The 23,725-nt window shown below is 39.6% G+C and overlaps 1 protein-coding gene across 1 annotated transcript in view; it reads right to left on the bottom strand.

The window, feature by feature from the left end:
* The window catches only part of CHD6 (chromodomain helicase DNA binding protein 6), a 199,449-nt gene that overhangs the window by 99,134 nt on the left and 76,590 nt on the right, over positions 1-23,725 (bottom strand). Inside the window, exons 4-8 of the mRNA XM_017511844.2 lie at positions 14,988-15,135; positions 13,033-13,182; positions 2,172-2,234; positions 1,102-1,160; positions 318-435 (exon numbers count right to left, since the gene is read on the bottom strand). Coding sequence (XP_017367333.1) covers positions 318-435; positions 1,102-1,160; positions 2,172-2,234; positions 13,033-13,182; positions 14,988-15,135 — 538 coding nt within the window. The remainder of the gene's footprint in view (positions 1-317; positions 436-1,101; positions 1,161-2,171; positions 2,235-13,032; positions 13,183-14,987; positions 15,136-23,725) is intronic.

The raw sequence follows: 23,725 nt of genomic DNA, 5'->3' as shown, positions 1-23,725 counted from the left end.
CCTTTTTGGGTTGGGGGGGTTGAGGGAGCAGGGATGAAAGAATTGTGTGCCTATTCCTCTCACTCTAGCTATTTATTAGTATTCAGACCAAGATGCATGCTGTTATAAGTTGTCAGTTTATAAGGTTTGATCCTTAACTTTGGGGGATACTTTTCTTTGATTTAAATCTAGACTAGTTTTGTTGCAAATCAGCACACATTTATCAATTTGACTTGAGCAACAAATCTACACAGGACTTTAACATGGACATAGAAATGTAAACACAATATTTACTGCTGCAAGAAAAGCAGTAAATGAGTCAGTAAATATCGCTTCACCTCCGTAAAAATGTGCTTCATCTGGGCTTGTTTATTCCTAAATCGCTTGATCTTCTGTGCGATGCGAGGATCCTTTTCGAGCTCTTCCATTGTGGCCCATTTACAATGTAGGTAGGAACTATCCAAAGACACACAAATTGTCAGGCAAGCACGTAACTAGCAAACAATAGAGCTTTAAGGTGTGCAGTAAACATGGTGACCATCTAACACAGAAATAGTGACATGGTGTATTGTGAAACTGCTGGAGATTTGGCTTCGAAATGCCTTTCTCTTAAGGGCAACAACAGAGAACAAAACAGAAAGGAGTACTTGCAAGCAACTGATCTCTCTGTAGCTTCTAGAGAAACTGGCTGAGGATAGAGGGAGGGCAGGTGCGGGCAGGTTATCATAAATACACATTAGTGAAAGTGGGCCTGTAGCAGAAATGAAAATACACAAGGGGGGAACAGAGCACATGCTACAGGAGAGTGGTTCTCTACCCTGGGTGCACGTGAAAACTGCTCAAGGAGTTTTTAAAAAAATAACAATCCTTGGGCTCCACAGAGTTTGAGCCGATGGCCTTGGGTGGAACAAGCGCTTCAGTGGTTTAGAAAAGCTCTCCAGGTAATTCTGTGTGCAGTTACAGTTGAGTGTTACTGCCTAAGACAAACATGAACCAGCCAAGACCTGTGGGTCATGCCTTAGAGGCAAGACTCTGAAGATGCAGAAGATAACAAAGTCCCAAGGGAAAGAGAGTTTTATTCATATAAAACGCAAATACAGAGAATACTTTAAATAGACGTACAAATTTCTATACTTAACGTAGAATAGCTCCAAGTCGAATGGAGGTTCTCCTGGGTGAACCTGTAACAAATAGCAAGGAGTTGTCAGCCTAGATCCTAGGCAGATCACCCTTATGAGCCAAAAGAAAACAGGTAATCAGCGTCTCTGCCTGATTTCCATAAAGATTTCTTGAGCATATTTTCATTTTCCCAGGCCTTTTCCTGACACCTACTGGTCAGGTTTTCCAAAGGTGGAATACACAGCTGCAAGGTAAAAAATTTATGTTCGTGCTGTCCTTCCAAAGTCTAGGCTGGGACGGCGCTCAGCTGATAAATCCAGGTCTCTGAGAAACGTCAGCACCAGAGCCTGGTGCAGAAGTGACTACATTCATCTCTGGCGTCCCCCTAGTGCCTCGCTTCTGAAACACCAATGGTGTTCACTCTCCAAGTAAGGAAGTTTACTTTCACAAATACTTAAAGATGAAGCCATGCTCTCACCAGCACCAACATATTCTACCACTCCAGGAATTTCCTCTAGGAGATTTCTACAATGGCCCTGAGATGTCTAAAGAAAAGAACCCCCACAATGTTTCCATTAGGACTCATATGGGTGGGGATGTGTGTGTGTGTGTGTGTTTTTTTTTTTTTTTTTTTAATAGAGACAGGGTCTCACTATGTTGCCCAAGCTGGTCTTGAACTCTTGGGCTCAAGCGATCCTCCCATGTTGGCCTTCCAAAGTGTTGAGATTACAGGCATGAGCCATCATATCTGGCCTCCATTATGACAATTTTTCCATCTCTTCTTCCTGTCCCTCTGCTAAATTTTGGTGGGCTATAGCACCTAAGGGATATATGGCTTTGCTAAGATCACAATGGAGGAAATCATCAGCTTGAGCCATTCTAGACATTTTACGAGTTTTAAGTCCTAAAATGCTCTATTGGGGTAAAAATCAGTGTTGGCTAGCCAGAAAATATTTTTGCCTAGCTCTGACTCCAGCCAATAATGGTCATTCTAGGTCCTCTAGCCAAAAATCTCTTCACAGAAGCTGTAATCTGTGCTAATGATTTAAAAGCTAGAAACATAAGTCACCAACCTCCTGGACAGTCTTAGATGCCAGGATCTTCTCAATGATGTTTGCATCATCTTCCGGAGGCTCCTGGGGACAAAAATGAAAAAGAAAGAAAATTGCTGGAACCACAGAATCCAAGAAAATAATTCTATAAGAAATGCTACAATAGGTACTACTTCATTCAAAAGTTCACCTTTGAGTACCAAGGCCTCCCATCAGGTCAGAGTGGTCAAAAGGTCACAGACATTTTGCAAAGCCAGAATTCAAAGTGGTGGGTTCTAACCTCTGGACACAACTCTATCACAGGAGCACAGTTTTTCAGATTCAATTTCAGATCTGTATTTAACATAATTAAAATTGGTCCTTGGACTTACCTTCTTTGCAAAACGACCTACATGTTGCTGCATAAAATTTTCAGAAAGCTCTGAGTCTGGGTCTTAAAATTAGTTCTAATATCTACCAGCTATTGACTTTAGGCAAGTCAATTAACACCTCCTAGTTTTCAAATCTATTAAAATAGGAGTTAAAAATACATATCTCACTGGATTAGTGGGAAGATAAAATAGTATGTGAAAACATTTTTCCAATAGTGTTGGAAAAATGTTTTCACATACTATTCTAAATCAAGGTGTAATTATTCTCTACTAAATTGTACCATCTTTCCCCTTTGTAGCTGGAAAAGGCTGTTTCACTGATCATCCTTTGAATGTAAATCCCAACTGAAAACATAAATTCCTTTTTACCCTAAACATCAACACTTCTATGCTCCAAATCTCCATGAAATCTCTTTCTACAGAGTATTTATAATTTAAAAACACCATATGTTTAACACTCTTTCCAGAACTTCGAGCAGCATTATTTCTCAGTGGTTTCGTACGCACAATGACCTTTTCAGATCTATTACAATATGAGACTCAAAACACCATATGAAAAGAACACCCATCACAACAACGTAACGGCCAAATTCGGTATTCTGGGTTTCTGGTTGGAACATCCCAGAAGGATGATTTCTATACCTTCAGTCTACCCATTCTAGGGCATAAAACAATAAAATTATGGAAAACATCTCTTAAGATCTTAAATCAAGCTTTTCCCAGGAAAGTGAGGATGGGTTAAAAGAAATGAGGAAGGCACATAGCAGAAAAGAATTATGGAAATCAGCAAGCAGGCACAGGCAGATGCTCCCAAAGGCTACAAATATTTACTAAGCTCTCCCAGACACATGGCATTGTGCTAGATGCCATGCAGAAGTTAATCCAAAACCACACACGTCCCTTCTCACCACTCCACACTAAGGCAAGTAAACTATAATTACATACAACAGAAGAAAGGGGTGCGAATACAGACCAAGGTTTTGTCTCTTTAAGTATTTGTTCTGCTTGGTTCCCAAACATGGACAGGTGAAGGTGCCAGTTCACCGCTTATTGCTGTCTTCTCCCTTTACTACATAACCTTCTGAGGATAAGGATCCTTGTTTTATATACCCACGTAGATAGAAAATGCCAGGCAAAATGCGTAATCAACAGATAATTTTTGAATGCTAAATAACAAGGAAGAGGAAATGAAATAAGGGAATACACTAAGGAAATAAAGTGTCAGATTCACTGAGGCCACAGAGTGGAGAGAGCTATTTTTCTTGATTTATGCCACTAAATGTAAAAAGTCTTCCCCTTCTCCATACACTCAGACTTATATACTGTCAGGACGGTAACAGCAAAGGGCCAAAGCCAGGTATACTTTAATGAGCAGCAAGGACCACTACCACTGATCTTGCAGCCAACAAATTAAAAGTCTGACTATGGCGACTAGGCAGTGAACAGGTGCTAGGCTAAGAGAAACGAGACTACTGAACCAGCCACCTACCTCATTTCCTTCCTAAATTTTTATCCCACATTATTTACGAAGTACTTTTAGTTTATGCACTGGTCTTACAGAAGTAAATGAGATATGTCTAGTCTTAATCATCAAGGAACTATCAGGCCTGCTAACGTAATGCTTAGTTACTGAGGTATGGCATACTTGTAGTATGCACAAATCTCAAGTGTATTATCTTGATGAATTTTTACATGCATACATATGTACTTATATAACTACTGCCCAAGATCAAGTTAGATCATTTTTCCAACACTCTGAAAAATCCTGTGCCCTCACTGTAAATAACCAATATTCAGACTTCTACCACAATATGCTGGTTTTGCGTGTTATTAAACTTCATGTAAATGGAATCATACAGTATGCAGTTCATTCTTTTTTAACACTGTGTAGTATTTTGTAACATAAATACACTAACCACTCTACAGTTGAGAAATACAGAAATACAATTTCTGTATTATACAAAAAATTCATATAAATTATATCTTTTGGTGGAAAAATATGCTCATTTATCATATATATATATACATACACACACACACACACACACACACACAGATACATATACATACACACACACACGAGTAGAAATACTGGGTTATGGAGTAGGTAGATGTTTAGTTTTAATGAATATTGTAAAAAAAATTTTTCAGTGATTGTAACAATTTTGACACCCACCAGCAAGGTACGGGAGTTCTAGGTGACTTGATATTGTCAGTCTTTAGCACATTTGGCATTCTGGTGGATGTGTAGTGTTGTCTCTTTAATTCACGTTTTTCTGATAACAAAGGATGCTGTGCCCCTTTTCATATGCTTACTGGCCATTCGTAAATCCTCTTTTGTGAACCTACTATTCAAGTCATTTGCCTGTTTTATACATTGTTCTTTTTTATTTTCAAGAATTATTTATTTTAAATAAGAGTTTTCTCAGATATACAAATTACAAATATTTTCTACCAGTATATGGTTGGCCTTTTCTTTTCTTTTCTCTTTTTTTTTTTTTTTGAGACAGGATCTTGCTCTGTTACCAGGCTGGAGTGCAGTGGCACGATCTTGGCTTACTGCAACCTCCACCTCCTGGGTTCAAGCGATTCTCCTGCCTCAGCCTCCTGAGTAACTCGGATTACAGGCAAGCGCCACCCACGCCTGGCTAATTTTTGTATTTTTAGGAGAGACAGAGTTTCATCATGTTGGCCAGGATGGTCTCCATTTCCTGACTTTGTGATCTGCCCACCTCGGCCTCCCAAAGTGCTGGGATTTCAGGTGGGAGCCACCATGCCCAGTCGGTTTGCCTTTTCAATCTCTTTTTTTTTTTTTTTGAGACGGAGTTTTGGCCTTGTTACCCAGGCTGGAGTGCAATGGCGCGATCTCGGCTCACCGCAACCTCCGCCTCCCGGGTTCAGGCAATTCTCCTGCCTCAGCCTCCCGAGTAGCTGGGATTACAGGCACGCGCCACCATGCCCAGCTAATATTTTTGTATTTTTAGTAGAGACGGGGTTTCACCATGTTGACCAGGATGGTCTCTGACCTCGTGATCCACCCGCCTCGGCCTCCCAAAGTGCTGGGATTACAGGCTTGAGCCACCGCGCCCGGCCTGCCTTTTCAATCTCTTAATGTGTCTTCTCATGAACAGAAATTCTATATAATCCATTTTATCAATATTTTGTCTTATGAATAGTATTTTTGTATGCTGTTTAAGAAATCTGTGTTGCCAGCAATGTCAAGAAAACAGCCAGCAATAGTCAGCCCACCTAGGGATGACTCTTACCGTCTGATATTTTAGTTCGCCTAATTCTTGTTGCTTCCACAGCTATATGATGCCTTTAAAAAGAGCTTTTTGCAATTTATCTTTTTTCACCCCCAATATTAACTCTTATTACAGGAGTTGCCTAGGGCCTAGTTTTTGGGTTTCTTCTCTTTCCTATCTGTATTCATTCTCTTGGTGATCTCATTCAGTCCCAGGGTTTTAAATACAGGCTTTGTCCAGCTCAGAACCTCTCCCCTGGCAATAGCCTCATATGCATAATTACTATATGCCATATCCACTTGAGTATCTCAGAGGTATTTCAAATTTAAATTATCCACACAGTACATTCCTACCCAACCCCACTTCCCTATCCTTTCTACCTAGTCTTCTCTCACCTGAGTTAGAGTAAATTATCCTTTCAGGTACTCAAACCAAAAATCTTGGTGTAATCTTGACTCTTCTCTTTCCTTTCCATTCACCATATCTGACCGGCCTACAAATCTTGTTGGCTCTATCTTCAAAGTATGTCCAAAATCCAGCCTATTTCTCACCATGTCCATTGCTTCTACCCTGTACCACCTTCATTTCTCACCCAGGTTATTCCTGAGAGTCTCCGAACTTGTCTCCCTGCTTCTGTTTTTGTCCCACTAGTCTATTCTCAACATACCATTCAGAATGACCCTTTTTATTATGCTATTCCTCCGCTTACACTGCTTAAATGGCTTCTAACTCAAAGTAAAACTAAAGATCTTCCAATGTCTACAAAACCTACAGGGTCTATAAGCACCCTCCTACCTCATCTGTCATGTTTCAGTTACCGTTGTCTATTCTTCATGCATACCACGCATGCTTCTACCTCAGGACTTTGTATAGACTATTCCCTCTAAGATATTCTGCCCTGTACAACTCCCTCTCTCCGTTACCTCCTTCAATTATTTGCTCAAATATTATACTTTTAGTGAAGGCAACTCTGACCACCCTATTTAAAATTGTAATCCTCACCCTGAATTACATATAACCCTTATTCTAATATATTTTTAGAATGGCACTTACTGCCATTGATGTACTAGGTAATTTTCTTATTTAATATGTTTATTAGCAGCCTCTCCCTATTTATTTCTACTCTTTGGAAGTTTTGACCTCGGTCTTTTGGCCTCCTATCCCATGCAGGTTCAAAATCCGGCAAACACTGGAGGGAAAGACCAGTTGCAAGTTTGTTGCAGGCTCTTCCATGAAGGCAGGAATTTCTGTCTCTTTTGTTTCTTGGTGTTATTTCCAGAACTTAGAAAGTCCTTAGTGTACAGTAGGTGCTCAATACATATTTCTGAATAAGTAATGTTAAGAGGTTTTGTCATAGAACATGATAATAAAAGTAAAAAGCAAGTGCTATGAGGACACAGAAGCCAGAGCACTTGGGCGAACTGCTCTGGAAATGATGTGACATATGAGTTAGATCTGTGGGCAAGCAGTAAACTTTCACGACTGCTGACTACTTTCCCCACCTCCTCCGAAGTCTGTATACTGCAGACTAGGAAGCAAGCATTCACACATGTACACACACACTCAAAGGAACAAAGTTCTCTTCCAACTAGCAGATTGCTTCAAATACTTTCTTATTCTTACCTACCATGAAGAATAGATAAAAATGGTTTCTAATGATAGGATTCTGATTACAATTCAGAATATTGAACTAGGACCAGATCTAACGAAACTTTAATACATGATGAAGAAAGCACAAGACTTTGAATATTAAGTCAGGGTTTAAAACACTCTTCATTACAGAAAATTTTCAAGTGAAAATTAAGGAGTTTGAAATAAAATTTCATTTGGTTTTTTTTTTGGCACTGTTAAAAAAGAGAGGGTAAGCATTAATGTTAAAGAATCAATAGTGATCATCCAAATAAGAAAAACAGGTTTTTATTTTATACTAATGAAATGAAAAGAGAGCAGCATTTCCAAAATACACATCAAAGTAGGAAAGAAACTGGAAAATCAGAATCTTTTTTTTTCCTAAACAGAGATTGTGCCTAAGTACGATCATGTGTGTATAAACACTCAGTGTATACAGATACACACAGATATAAACTAAATCTGCTTGCCAAACACACTTCCATAACAACCATCTGTTCTCAACTGCTTGGAATTTCCTTAAATTATCCTTCAAAGAAGACCATTTTAATTCATGCAATTTTATGTCAGAGATTTATATAATCTTAATATTTTATCCTTAGGGAAAAATTTCAAAAAATTTTAAACCTATTTGCCTTCAACCTCAACCAACTACCTCTTTTACTTCTATTTAATCATAAGGAGGGAGGCTAAGAAGAAGCAAATCACGTTTCAAACCACAGTATTTACACCAAGTGCCATGAAATATACAAAACTAGTATCAAGCTTGATGCCCAGTCTCAAGGGGATTACACTCATTCAGGGAAGACAAAATAAACATAACTGTCTGAAAAATATCCCAGGGTAAATGCTAATTGGTTTAACAGTAACTGCAGTCCAATGAGAGTTCAGAAAGTGAAAACAGCATGGATTTCACATAATAGGTGAGGTTTTAATAGGGCCCTAAAGAACAGTGGCTCATAAAAGAGGACAGCAAAGAGAAAGGTAAGCTGAAACCAGAGATGAAAGAACAATAGTACAGGATGTATGATGCATACCTAGAATGCTAAGTAACCTGCCTTACTAGAGTGAAAGCATTACACAAAATGAGGAATAGGAAGAAATGAGAGTGAACAGGTAGTGTGTGGCCACATCTTCAAAAAAAAAAAAAAAAAAAAAAAAAAAGACAGTTTTGATCTAATATGGAGTGAAAAAGTAACCATCTTGGATTTCGCGAGCAGGAGACTAAGAAATACTGGCAATTGCCCCGGTATTTTGGGAAAGTTGGTCTGGTATCGGATTGGGGAGAGCAGAGACTTGAAGCAGGGAAACGACAAAAGTGTGTGCTGTAGTAAACTGTACACTGGCCACAGCACGGGGGTGGCAGCAGAAACCAAGAGGGAACAAATACAGGAAACAACCTTAAGAAAACAGCGTGGGAATTGGTGGTTGTACCCAGTGAAGAAATGGGAAGACTCAGGAAATTATCCACTCAGGCTGAGCTGACAGGAGCCTCATGATGAAGGACCCCAGCTAACACTTCTGCACCGAGCCACACACCCTGGCACAAAGCTACAGCAATGCCAAATAGCAGCACGGAGCCTCAGAAAGGAGGTCTGTCTGAGGGTTTAAGTGAGAAAGAGACGAATACCATTTAGGAAAAAATGCCAGTATAAGGAAATGGAGGAAACAAGAGCCTGGGAAAGAAGGAAAATCTCTTTTTTTCCTTTCTAATACAGAGGTTTAAACAAATCATACCTGTTTACACAAATGAGTTTTCAACACATTTATTCACTTACTGAATAAATATTTGATAAGTTCATCTAAGTACATCGTTATATTGGCTACTAACAAATACAAACAAAGTTCTACCCATGCTAAGTGAAAATACAATAAATTAAAAAGTGATGCCTATTTTTGCAAAACTCTGCAATCTGATTAGAGGAACAATCAGGACTGATCATCACAACAGTATGGCAGAGGCACCGAAAACCAGGACCGTCGCAGGCTATGAATAAGTGGTGCAAGGGTCTCCGCTGACTTTAGACTTTGGGAATAATCATTACAATAGTGAAAAACATTATAAAACAGACGATGGAAAGTGCCACTTCATCTGAATAGTTCCTGGGAGTAAATATGCATTTTAGTTTATTGAAACTCTCCTATCTGAGAGGCACATAGGACAAAAAACATACAAATCCTACAATAACATAACTCATGGTTTAGAAGAAGGAAACAAAAAATTTGGCAGGTGTTAGAAGGACAATGACAGTTAAACATATTTGAGTGCTCTAAGAGCAAAGGGGAGGGACACTTATTTCCAGTTCAGAGGAGCAAGGAACTTTCTGGAGGAGGAAACAACTGAGCTCAGCCTGCCAGACACAGGAAAAGGCCCAACAAAGAAGACTGCGTTGTATGCAAAGACACAGAGCACAGCACCAGAGAGAACTATGAGCCAAAGCCTTATTTCAAATTCAAGTCCTTCTGTTCCAAAAGGCAAAATCACACAAACCACCCAAACTGCAGGATGCAAAAACTGAGACAGCCTTGTAAACAGTCTATACATTGTAAATGCACTGCAGAACTCTAAAAAGTCTGTTTGTGTTCCAGACACCAAAATCAATTTGACAAAGAATAAGAAAGCAAAGAGTCACAGTTAGGATGGAAACATCTCCCCCTCCTGAATCCCATGCTCAGGATTGTGCTATGGAGTCCAAAGCAGAGCAGTGATGATATGCCAGTCCTGAACTAAAGCGAATCGTGTGTAAAGATGTTGTAGCAACTCACCACTTGGTAACCAATGCTGAGGTTGTGATCAGGGGCTGGGACAAGGGCCAGCAGTCATAGAAGTGGGCTGAGCATGCTAAGAAGACATGCACAGATCTGCAGAGAGATGTCAGTGGGGCTATTCTGGTGCTAGTAGGCAGGCAGATACCTACCCAGAGGGCACTTATCCTTCTGAGAGAAGGATGTAAGAAAAAGCCTCATCTTCTTCACTGATTTTCTGTGCCACTAGATGCACCTTGAGATTGCCTGGATTCCTAGATGAGACCCAAGCCTTGCAGGCTTTTCATTAGTCTTGGAAATCTTTGTTCAAACTTCCTCAGGAAGCACAGTATATAAAAACAGTAGCAAGTGGAGCTGTTTTGGTTCTGCAGCAACTAGGACTCTACAGAGCACCGATTTTGAACATCACTCGGTAAGCTGATCTCTCCAGTCCCCTCACTGGCTATGTGGCCAGCCCTGCATGCTAGGCCCAGCCTTGGGTCGGAGGCCAGGCCCACATGGTCGCTTCTTCGAATGTCAAAGCCAAAACCATGAATGAGGCCTCTTTCTTCCTTAAATTTGGTAAATTTTTTTGAGATAGAATTCAGATTCTAATTTGTGTTTCTCCATATATAAACCCTCTCTTTGCTAAGAAGAAAAAAAAGGGCCTTAATAAGATACATACCATTTCCTGAATTATTTCTGTTAGTTAAATCAGCTACTGCTGCCCTTCAGGTGCCAGGGGAGAAGTCATAACAACATCTGAAATATGGTTAATGGCTTAGGCTAAACGGCTACTAGGAGAAAATAAAATCCCTTATAGTATTTTAACTACCAAACCAACCATAACATCCCCAAGGAATGAAAACCCCATTACAAAGCAATACAATTCTATCACCTCATGGCAGTCTGGCAAGTGTTGTTTTTAACTATTAATATTTGCTTGAAAAGTATTATAGTGACAATACATCAAATTATTATTCCCACTAAGTATTATATTCATTAGTTGGATAACCCTTAGAAGAGATGTGAAATCAACTCTTATCTGCTAGTCACTGATTAACTGCTGCTATGTAACTCTGACCTGGATCGTTCTGGGCTTCAGTTTCTTCATTGTTAAAATAGGGACAATAGTACCTGCTCCCCGCTACTTTCCATGCAAACAAAGAGTGAAAGAATATGTGGAATTATATGAAAATGCTTTAAGTTAGAGACAAGGTGGTCGAGGAAGATAAAGTATTATCAGCTACCATATGAAACACTAGCATTCAGGAGGAATGACAGGTATTTGTGCTGTTGCCGCGCCACAGAGTGAATTCTGCCAAGTCAGCAACAGTGACTCCACAACAACAGACAGCCCGTGTCCCAGAATTTGTTCTTGGCAATAATGCCCCTCCTACATGCACAGCCTGCTTCTTCTCTTGCTTTTCATGTCTTCTCTATAAGTTCCTTGGCACAGGCCTCTTCGATTTCAATATTTAACCCTTCTCTCCTTTGTAGTACCTCTGTATCAAGTGCTAATACTATCATCTTCGTCCTTGACACTGCTGCCAATGCAAACTGCTAAAATGCAGATATAGTGGTCCCACTCTTCTGTTTGAACTCATCATTGCCACCTATTCCTTGTCCAATCTACAGGATAAAAATTAAATACCTTAGGTGACATTCAAGGCCCTTCATACTGTGACTGCTCCTACCTCTCAGCCCTCCTCTCTCACCACCCCTCAAATTACACCCTAGCATCCAGCCGAGATTATCCATCTGTCGTATCACAGCCTGTGACGCCACTCAGTTTCTGGGGCTTTATAAAGTTCATGTTGGAAATGTTCCTCCTGAGTCCTTGTCTTCCTATACATCCGACCAGTCCTTTCCAGTCCACTCCTGCTTCTGGGTAGCCTCTGCACTCAGCATATACTTCTAGACTTGCAATACACACTTACTGGATTAGAGTTCCAAGTTCCAACTGTAATTACTAGTTCCTCTGATCTCATCCAGTTAACAGCTATTTATTATACAAAAGGCTTTTACATTTTTTCTTTTTTTTTTTTTTTTTTTGAGACAGAGTCTTGCTCTGTCACCCGGGCTAGAGTGTAATGATGTGATCTTGGCTCACTGCAACCTCTCTGCCTCCTAGGTTCAAGTGATTCTTGTGCCTCAATCTCCCAAGTAGCTGGGATTATAGGCCTGCACCACCAGGCCCAACTAATTTTTGTGTAGAGATGGCATTTTGCCATGTTGCCCACGTTGATCTCGAACTCCTGGCCTCAAGTGATCCACCTGCCTAGGACTCCCAAAGTGCTGAGATTACAGGTGTAAGCCACCAGGCCCGGCCAAGACTTTTACATTTTAATGAGAGACAAATAAAACAAAATCAGAGATCAGACACATTCAAATGCAATTACAAGTTGTGGTAAGTGCTTTAAGGAAATACAGAAGGTGCTGAAATAGAAGATCATTGGGATGAGGGACAGGAATCTACTTTAGATAAAGAGTCAGGAAGGACCCCTCTAAGGAGATATTTTAGGTAAAACTGATAAGCCAGTCACGTAAAGCATCCCAAGCAGAAGGAACAACAGAGATAAAGGTCTACAGATGGAAAAGAACTGTTAGAATAACGCATTAAAAGACACCCAGTCTTTTGGCTGGAGAGTAATGAGACAGGGAAAAATTGTTTATCTAAAAAAATGAATTTGGTGAAACAAGGCGAGAGTGTGATCACAGAGGGTCCTGCTGAGCACAGTGAGGAGTCTGAATGTTATTCCAAGTACAACAGAAAGTCATTCGAAGGCAACAAGCAGCAGTTAAAATGATCTGACTTAGGGTTTAGCAAAGAGCCAGGGAACAATTCTGTCACCTAGGCCAAAGGTCAGTACCCTCATGCAAAGGCCATACCTCCGCCTGCCAGGCCAGTGTAGAGGCTGAGAGTGCAGATGTTCGACCAGCTCCAAGGACAGCGATTGTTTCCCCATCATCATCCACCACTTTGAAGTCCAGGTCCTCATTGTATTTTCTGCGCTTTACTTGCCTTCCGGAGCGTCGTTTCTGTAAGGCAAACACACCCGTCAGAGAAACTCTGAGTCAAAGACAACAGTCTACACAAGAATACCCTCAGCTACATTTACCAACATGCCAAGGAGTGCTTTCTTGCCTTACCGAAGAAATTTTTCTTAAACACAACTCTTTTAAGGACTAAATTCAGTCAAAACGGGATCTAGCTGAGTGGGGGACAGAACAAAAGCTCGAACTCCGAATTGCCACAATCCACTAAAAAGAAGGGGTAGTGTCTCACAGTCCAGTAAGATGTGTTCTGTTCATCAATGGTAGTGACTTTCCCCCCTTTCAGAATCCACTTCTTCTCCAATAAAACAAGGATGGGAGCTATCACCTTTGGGGTCCCTTCCAGCATTTGCTAGAAGCACAGATTCTATGACATGACAGTTTTTTTAAATTATTTTTGCTCGAATTCACTATCCTTACCATGTACTTCTAAAAATGTAGTTTGAAAACTAATTAATATCAATGTTTTGGACTTATTTTGAGAATCTCATAATGCTTCTTGAAAGGCAGGGAGATATTTTAAGTGTGACAAAACAAGGTTCCTGAGTCACCTTGATTGTGATGATCTAAGGATTCATCTCTAATTAAGAAGCCTGTACCTTTTAATATTCAACAACAAAACAGCCCAGTGGTTTTCCACAAACAGAGCAGCATACAGTTCATCTCTACAGACTCATCATATTTCAACAGTAGAATCACTTCAGGAAACCATTTACCAGCCAGCTCATTCTCAAATACTTAAACCTTAAACAGCAAAAGCAAAAGCAAAATCCTACCTCTCTTTTCTTCAAAAAGCTACCTCTTCAGTATCTCTCCGTGTTCTTATCACTTCTTCACTAAGTCACCTCTATGATGTTTTACTTTATATGAGGGCTTCCACATAAAAACCTCTCCCCAACACCACATACAGATCATCATTCTACAAGCACCTAATTCCCTGCCAAATCCCATCAACTCAATGTGCTTGGCTCCTCTGCCAATCTAGATGCTTAATAGCCACCAGTCCCAGTTTATAGGCAGTGAGGAGATCTGTGCTCTGACAACAGACACTGCTGCTTATTAATACTATGACATTACTAGCTGTCATCTCCCTACAGAGAAGAGCATTGAGAAACCCATGATGGTCCAGATGATCCTGGAAGGCAGAGTACGTCAGTCTTATTCTAAATGAGCCTTCCAGCAGTGTGGCTCAGACAAATTGCTATGAATATCAGAGGAAACAGAGTACTTTCAAATATTAGACTTCATGCTCAGGAGAGGTTCTCAACTCAGAAACTCCCTAACACTGTCATGGGCACACTTTGGCATATTTTTAGGAATCTGGTTTAGATGGGCAACTCCTTGTCTCCAAGTTTGGCCAAACGTTCCTTCCTTGTTGGTATAATGGATACATTTCTGACTTTCCCAGCATCTGGGATTATGAAAATATCCTTGTACAGACTGGTCTTGCACTCTAAGCACTAAATGCGTTACCTGCATGGCAAAACAGGCCTTACCTAGCTTGGCTCACAACTTTGTTTTCCATATCAACTCCCTCTGCAGCCTAATATCCTGCTACTTTCTAAGAATGAGGCAAACACCACTAAAAAACTGGGCTATCATTATTAGTATGCTGATCGGGCTAGGGAAGAAGACTACAGTCTACCTGCTCACCCACCATAACAGTAAAAGCCCAACCCAGAGCTAGGGAGCGTGCTAGAAGATAGGCAGAGAGGAGCAACAGGATCAGTGTCAGCCAGATCCCGTCCAGCAGCCGTAACCTCCACCATGCCTCCCGGTCACAGCTGTACCTGGCTGTCTGTAGACTCAGTGGACTCCTCAGGACTCCGCAGAGATGGGTTCGTCAGGCCCTGATCCAGCTCTAAACTCTCCACTGTAGTTTCACTTTTCCTTTTTCCTTTCTTCTTTTTCTCCACTGGGGTTGGTCCTTGCTCCTTGCTACAAGGAGAAATTCAGAATTAAAACTGTTGGGCAGTTTTTAAAACTAAGATTTCTCATATGATCAAGGTCATGAAATCACACCCTAGAATTCTAGGACCAGGGCAGGCTTTAATGGGGCATCTACAAGAGTTTCTTCCCAGAAATAAACAGAAACATGGGAAGAAATACCTACATGGATCAATGCAGAATTCACTTTATTACACCCCATCATGACTATTATAGCTACAATTAATATGTAAGAAATAATATAAACATCTCCAAAGACTTAACTTTAGTGTATACAAATGTCTTCTCTAGGAAGTTCAATTGCTTCACAGATACTAAGAATCGTCACATTACAATCTCCCTTTAAGCTACTTAGGAAGAGATATCTCCCTAACCTTTCACCATCCTCTACTGAGTACATGCTGGACCTGGAGTGAACACTAGGCACCCAAAAATGAAGACAACGCTGCCTCTGCACTTGACAAGCTTACAATTATGAAAAACCTACAGTTCACCTACAACCACAGCCCAAGGCAGTACATAAATGCTTCCTCGGTGAGGCAGAGATGGGTCAAGTCCATCCACCCTGCAAGGCCCCTATAAGATGGCAACATTTTCTCTAAAAAGCCCTCCCTGGCCTTCCTAGCTGGTAAAATTTCTTTGCTACACTCCCAAAGCACTTCAGCTGTGCTTCACTTAAATGATCTTTCACCAGAATTAGTCATTAACTACTATATCAAGCTCAGAATTCACATAACTACATACAGTGCCTGGATCCTCTACAGTTACTCAGTAAATGTTTGCTGGATAGATGAGTATTTTATATTTCTCTGATCTTTCTTACCAGACCCGAAGTTCCTAGAGGGCAGTATGTGCTTGACTATGTTTTGTATTCCTCAGAATGAATAGTCTTATGCCTTATACACAATAAGTATTCAAGTAATATTTAAGCAAGTCCTAAAATTGTTTTTTAAGCAATGGACAGATGGATGCATTAATGAATGGCTATGATTAACTGTGGTTGGGGAGATTTAAGAAAATGTATTTGAGCAGAGATACATATATATGTATATATATAAACACAATTCTGAAAGACAGTAGTAGGAATAGCAATAATAACTAGTAATACAGGTAATGATGATTGCAGCCAATACTTTATATAATAATTACTATTTGCAGGCACATTCCTTTACATGAATGTGAAGAGCCTTTGCTCTTCACAACAGCTGGAAGAAAACGGTATTATTTTTTTTTTAGATAGAGTTTCGCTCTGTCACCCAGGATGGAGTGCAGTGGTGCCATCTCAGCTCACTGCAACCTCTGCCGCCCAGGTTCAAGCGATTCTCCTCCCTTAGCCTCCCAAGTAGCTGGGATTACAGGTGTCCGTCACCATGCCCAGCTGACTTTTTGTAGTTGCTGTCATTTTTAGTAGAGATGGGGTCTTACCATATTGGCCAGGCTGGTCTTGAACTCCTGACCTCAGGTGATCTGCCCGCCTCGGCCTCCCAAAGTGCTGGGATTACAGGCGTGAGCCACTGCGCCTGGCCAGCAGAGATAATTCTCATTCTCATTTTATTGTGAGGAATCTGAGGCATGGTGAGGTTAAGTTAGATTTTCAGGGTAACATGGTTAGTAAATGGTAAAGACAAGATGTGAGCCCAAGTGGAGTCTGTGCTGCTAATCGTCATAGCATGCTTGGGGAATGGAACAGTGTTTTGGTTACATTTAGTAAAAGATAGCTGGCTATGTGTCTGGGTAACAGGGCAAGTGAACAGAAGCCTTACAAGATGGAGCTGAAAGGAAAAGTCAAAGGTGCACCAGGCCAGGAAGTTTAGACTTCATTCTGTGTTAAAATGGCCATGACAGCAGGTCCAGGAAAGAGGGACTAAAGCCTTTCAAGGCTGAAAATGCTTTAAAAGGCCTAACAGGAATAGAACCAGGAAGTCTTGGCAAGTGACAGAAGGTGGGGGACAAGAAAAGAGCCAACTGTGGTTATTTCCTGTCAGGAGAGTTAGTAGAAAGTAAGGGGAAGAGAGGGAAGCTGGATGACCTTGTTCAGAGGGGTGATCAAGCACACAAACCAGCCAGTGCTGATTGCTAAATCTGCCTGCATCCTTCTTGAATACTCTTCACCCTTCACATGTCCCCAACCAGGTCAGCACAAACCCAGCCCACATTTATTCCCCAGACTGGAGACTGGCTTGCCTAACTACCAGTAAAGTTCATGACGAAAGCTATTTGCAAACACAGGAACAGAAAACCAAATACTACATGTTCTCACTTATAAGTAGGAGCTAAATGATGAGAACACATGGACACACAAGAGAGGAACAACATACACGAGGGCCTTTTCTAGTGTAGAAGGTGGGAGGAGGTAGAGAATCAGGAAAAATAACTAATGGATGCTAGGCTTAATGCCTGGGGGATGAGATAATCTGTACAACTAACCACCATGAATAAGTTTATCTATGTAACAAACCTGCACGTGTACTCCTCAACTTAAAGATTAAAACAAACAAACAATTTTGATCCAATCCAAAGAACTGAAACTCAAGGGGTTGTGCCATTTTCAAGGATCACCAATTTTTAACAAGGGGCTTGTACCCTTAAGCAGGGGAAAAAGCAAAAGTTCTTCCATTTCTTATTAGTTCAGAAGAGGAGATTCAGGTAAAACAGTTTTAAAAGATGCTAAATTTTCACAAGTCTTTATCTCACATTATGTGGCTCCTCATTAAGAAAACTGCATAGCAATTTACATTCTACAAAGTACTTGTGAATTCCATGTCTCATTTAACTGTTAGAACCACAATCCCATGAGGGAGTCACAGCAAATAATTCTCATATTCCAGATGAGGAAGCTGATATTTAAAAGCAGCAAACGACCCAAAGTCAGCATCAGAGTAGAGGCTTACTCTCAGGTCAGCTGAGTCACAGGGTATTACTTTTTCACACCAAATCTTGTTTTTTGACTGTTGTTTTCCTAAAATCCTAGTCTCCCTTTTAATAAATGTAAAAACTTTAAATATCCTTTTAATGTTATTTGAATAATGGTTAAAAGAATCAGCAACAAAAACATTCCAATGACCCAAATATAGAAAAATATTAAATGCTGAGTTTTTTCTAGCTCTTTTAGAAAGTCTTGTGTTTAATTCTTTGACAATTCTTTTGAAAGCTTATAATATCCCAAGTTACCCAAATAATCACATGCTCAGTGGCCTTTGAATTTTTCTGTAAAATCTTAAATCTTTCTTCCCAGCATTTGAAATCAATTTCATCTACTTACTAAATGTAACTTCATTATATTAGAAGACTATGTCTGTATATGTTTAATCTTCATGTTAAATATTCACTTTGTGTGTGTGTGTGTGTGTGTATGTGCACGTGCACATGCATGCATGTGTGCTGGAATCACATGCTTCACTGTGGAACATCATACTCAAAGCTAAACCAAGCCCAAATCATAACTAAGGAATAGAATTTCCTCAAAATATGACACTTTACTAGGAGACTTGTGTGCATTTTGAGAAACACATTAAATGTTGAAAGAAGGGAGGAGTCATGGTGAGACACTTTCTAATTCAAGCCTAAGGCGCTACTAGATTTTCCCAGCTAGAAGCTGGGGGACAAGGTAGCCTGGGAATACTTTCTCAGATATTTGTCAGTAAAATAGGAAAATACCAGCTGAAACCTGCTCCCTTATTTGCAGGTAAATAAGAAGATACTCTACTTGGGAAATCTACAAAGTGATTTTTTGGAGGTTACCTTTGGCAAGAGAAGCCATTTTAAGTTCCAAAAATTCTTCCTGCAGCTCTACTGATAAAGGCAAGTATCAGGAAGAAAAGATCCCTTGTTTTCACAAATGGGATCTTCAATAGGATGTTAAGAAAATATCACCTGAATTCATCCTCCAGAAGACTATGTAAGGTGTATCTTTCTGCTCTTTGGAAAAAGTTTTAAAAACCTTATGCTTGAGAGTTTTATCAATTGAAGACATTTTAATCTCCAAACTGCTATACCTATAGATGATTTGGCCTATGAATGTTTGCTCCTTGAAGTTCCAGGTTCTTAAAAAATAGTGGATAAGACCAGGCGTGGTGGCTCATGACTGTAATCCCGGCACTTTGGGAGGCCCAGGCAGGCAGATCGCCTGAGCTCAGGAGTTCAAGACCAGCCTGGGCAACATAACAAAACCCTGTCTCTACAAAAAAATGCAAAAATTAGCAGGGCCTGATGGCGCAGGCCTGTAGTCCCAGCTACTTGGGAGGCTAAAGTGGGAGAATCGCTTGAGCCTAGAAGTAGAGGTTGCAGTAAGGAGAGATCATGCCACTGCACTCCAGCCTGGGTGACAGAGTGAGACCCTGTCTCAAAAAGAAGTGGATAAACAGGATCTAACAAAACTACATATGCAAATAATGTTTGACTCAGCAATTTACTTACAAATGTAATCTAAAGATATATCACACAATATGAAAACACATATGCATGAGGTTATTCATTATAATATTTTTTGGTAATTGTAAAATAATGAAAACTAACCTATCTAAGCATGTGATTGAATAAATTAGGATATATACAATGTAATACTACACATCTATAAAACAAGAAAGAATTCTACGAACTGACAGGGAATGATTTCTAAAGATATATTAAGTGAAAAAAAGCAGTGTTAAAAGAATATAATATGCTATCTTTTGTGTAAGAATAAAGGGAAAATTAAAAAATGTATACATCTATTTATTAATACAAAAAGAAACATAGGAAAGATAAACCAAAAAACCCACACTGCCTATCTATCTACAAGGGACAGGAGAGAGAACAGGGTCAGGGTAGCAGGGATATAGGAGGGAGTGACACTTCTCTGACTATACCTTTGTACACAGATCTGAGTTTAGGAAATCCGTTAAAGTTCTACATACTAAAACATAAAAAAACTAAAGACGAAAACAAGCTGAAACAAATGAATCCATGCATGTTTAAAACAAAGGATATAAATGCACCTCATAGAGGATAAAGCCCCTTCTATTAATTGATGAACACAGCATTTGACTACATACTCTCAACTTCTGGGGGAAGGGGAAAAACAGCAAACAAATTCTGAACTTTTCTTGGTAGTTATATGGCGAAGTCACTCTGAAACTATTTTACATGTGGTATAGGATTAAGCAAACGAGTAAATGTGTTGATGTTGGGAACTGGCAAATATGAAATGTTGTAAGGCAAGGGAGAAACTATGAAACGAATCTCAACTGGAGGCATCATCAGTTGAACTCATGAGTTCTATAATCTGTATGAACACACACATGCATATGTGCATGTTATCTATATATATAAACATGCAGAATATGTGTGTAGATATAAGTATGCATGCATATACGAGTGCACATATATTCTATGTGCATGTTTGTATGTTATTTTCCTCCTAGTTTTGACAACAGAAAGGGCCTAGGAGCAAAGATGCCCACTCAGATCTTGGTGTTTAATAGTGAAGCTCCTCACAGGAATGGCTGATTCCAGGGCTAAAGCAGGGAAGACAGAAGATGAGCCTGAAACGTCTTGCTATGTCACAAAGTGAGAGAGTGTTTAGAAAAATGAACGTGGCATGTCAAAATGACAAAGGAGTCAGCTTGAAGAGCTTTTGTTGCCCTAAACTGAGACCATCTGAACACCAAAGTAACTGAGGACAGTAAAGAATTATAAGTCATTGAAAACAATAGGAATATATACCAATGGGACATACATAAATAATGAATAAGAGATAAGAGGGAGCCCTTGTTTACTACAAAATACAAATGGTAACTGTAAAGAAGTGGTGGAGTTAGAAAACCATTTTGTGACTGGGTAGGTGGCTCTTGCCTGTAATGTCAGCACTTTAGGAGGCTGGGGCGGGAGGATGGCTTGAGGCCAGGAGTTTAAGACCAGACTGGCAACACAGTGAAACCCTGTGCCTACAAAAAAAATTTTGAAAAAAAAAATCAGCCAGGCATGATGGTGCATGCCTGTAGCCCCAGGTACTTGGGAGGCTGAGATGGGAGGAGTAATTCAGCCCAGAAAGTAGAAGCTGTAGTGAGTCATGATTGTGTCACTGCATACCAGCCTGGGAAACAGAGCGAGACCCTATCTCAAAAAAAAAAAAAAAAAATGAAATGACAAAAAAACCATTTTGTAACCAACGTAGAAAAGATGGGCATGGAACAGAATCATCAAGGGATGCTAAATCTAGGGAGAACGAGGTGAAGAGAAGCAGGATATCTGCGTGATCTTAAAGTGTCTCCCTGCAGATTACTTATTAGTTACAAGGGAAAGAAAAGAATAACTAGACAATGGTTACAGAAGAATAAGAACTTACCCTTAGGAAAGACACACTGATGTATTTAAGGACAAAAAGGCCTGACATATATAACTTATTTGCAACTGGTTCAGGAAACACACACACACACACACGCATGCATGAATATATACATAAATAGGTATTTATTAAATAAGTTTTAATAAAATTTAATAAAACTAAAACATTAAAAAAATCCATATATACTTTAAAAAATAATTTATCTTGACATACGTCTATTCCACTGCAGAGTTGATAATGTATTTGGCATCTTTTTTTCCACAACCAGTACTGATTCCTAGAGTATAAAAGAGCTCTAGGTCTTTTGTACTGGCAGAAGGTCAGACTGGGCTATGGTACTCTATTCCTTTTACCACAGTGAGTGGTCCAGGATGGACACATGACCCAGAAGGCCAACTTGGGAGTCCTCCCTTCAAAAAAAAAAAAAATATATATATATGTATGTGTATATATATGTTTATATATATGTATTTGTTTTGGCAGGAGTGGGTAGGAAAATTAATCTTTCTTCCTAGCTCATGAAGTTGTTAAGCTGTAAGCCCACAGCCACAGGTGGCCATGATTCCAGCCATGAGAGGAATGCATTTGCAAAGGATGGAGTGGAACCCAGACAGGCGCTGAGGGTCACTGGAGACAAACAGCCTTGGTCTCAGTTAAACTTCCTGGATCTGATTCCTTAAGCCAGTGAACCTCATTATCATTTTTTTCTAACTTAAGCTAATTTGATTGGGTTTATGTTACCTATAACCGAGAGAGTTCTGAATAATATAAAGGCCTAATACTCCCACCAATTAATGGGACTGGAGGATGAATCAAAGCAATCTTATTTCTATAATCCATTTTTTTTATTAATAGTTTTCAGAGTTAGAACAAACTAACTTGCAAGGGGAAAAAAAAGAAGAAATAACATTTTTGAGATTCAAAGTAACTTTTTATTCACACTTGATTTTACAATCAAACATATATCCACTTTAAAGAAAGTACCTACTACACACTTATGACATGCAAGAATCTCCCAATCAATTATATCATACATTGAAAATAACTATCAGTTATAACCATCAAAGCTTTTATCCTGTCTTCCACATGGCTTCATCAGCCAAGAAGATTTTTTGCATCTTTACTTTCTGTAGTTTGTCGTGGAAAACCTGTTTTTTTTTGTTTGTTTGTGTTTGTTTGTTTTGCTTTCCAAATAGGAAATTTTATTATAATATGAAAGCACTAGGTAGACTGGATTTCTCAAACTTCCTCTACAACCCTATCTCCAGTTTCTAACCTCCAGGTTTCTTTGCTAGAACTGAGAGTTAGGAACTGAGTGCTGAATCTGAGTACGGGGAAAAGATCTGCCTATGTGTCATGACATTGTACTACTACGAGTCTTTTATGGCTCTGTCCCCCTGGACCCCAGGTATTGAAAGATCTTATCTACTAAGCTGCATTAATTCAAAATGATTCATCTTCTCATTTTAAAATTTAAACCTTATAAAATATCCATCAGAGCCTTATGAAAAGAATGAGTTACTACTACAACCACTGAAAATAGCTCATGATCCCAATGACCGCCTCCAAACACATGCAGAGTCTCAGGAGTCCAGTCCAGGAACCACTACTCCACTCCAGCAACAATGCTTCAAAGAAGCTTCCAGCACTGACCTTCCTATAGGCTTTGATCCTCTTCCCAGGAGTACAATACTGAAAACATGGATATCACCTTGAAAAAGCTCATTTGCGCACTTAATTCAGCTTTTCCGTAATACCAGTATTAGTTCAGTCTATGTACAGAACTGAGTTGGCATCGATTTTTTAAAGACACTATTTAAAAGAGAAAACACAAAAAGACCCTAATTATTTTGGTACAGACATAGTCTGCTGCAGACAAACTGTGAACTAAATCTGCGCTGTCAGTCCCTTAAACCATTTCATCAGTACCTTCAAAACAGAGATTACACAGGTTTGTGATATTGTCCTAGCAAAAAGGAAACAAAAAGATGACTTCCTCTTAAGATGAAAAAGCAGAGTTTTACCAAGTAATTCTATTAAAAGTAAAAAAAGCAATTGAAAATAAAAATTCAGAAAGGTAGAAGAGTTTCAAATAAAAAGTATAACCTATCCTTAGTGTACCAAATCCCCTGAGTGGATCGCTTTTGACTGATGCCTCTTTAACCCCAAATACATTAATGCTTCTAGTTCATTACTAATCAACATTAAGAAATGTCCACTGACATCTGGATAGGAAAACTGATGAATCTGGATCTT

The sequence above is a fragment of the Cebus imitator genome, unplaced genomic scaffold (genome assembly GCF_001604975.1).
Source record: "Cebus imitator isolate Cc_AM_T3 unplaced genomic scaffold, Cebus_imitator-1.0 Scaffold18, whole genome shotgun sequence".
Lineage (NCBI taxonomy): Eukaryota > Metazoa > Chordata > Mammalia > Primates > Cebidae > Cebus > Cebus imitator.
This window is presented reverse-complemented; position numbering and strand designations above follow the sequence as displayed.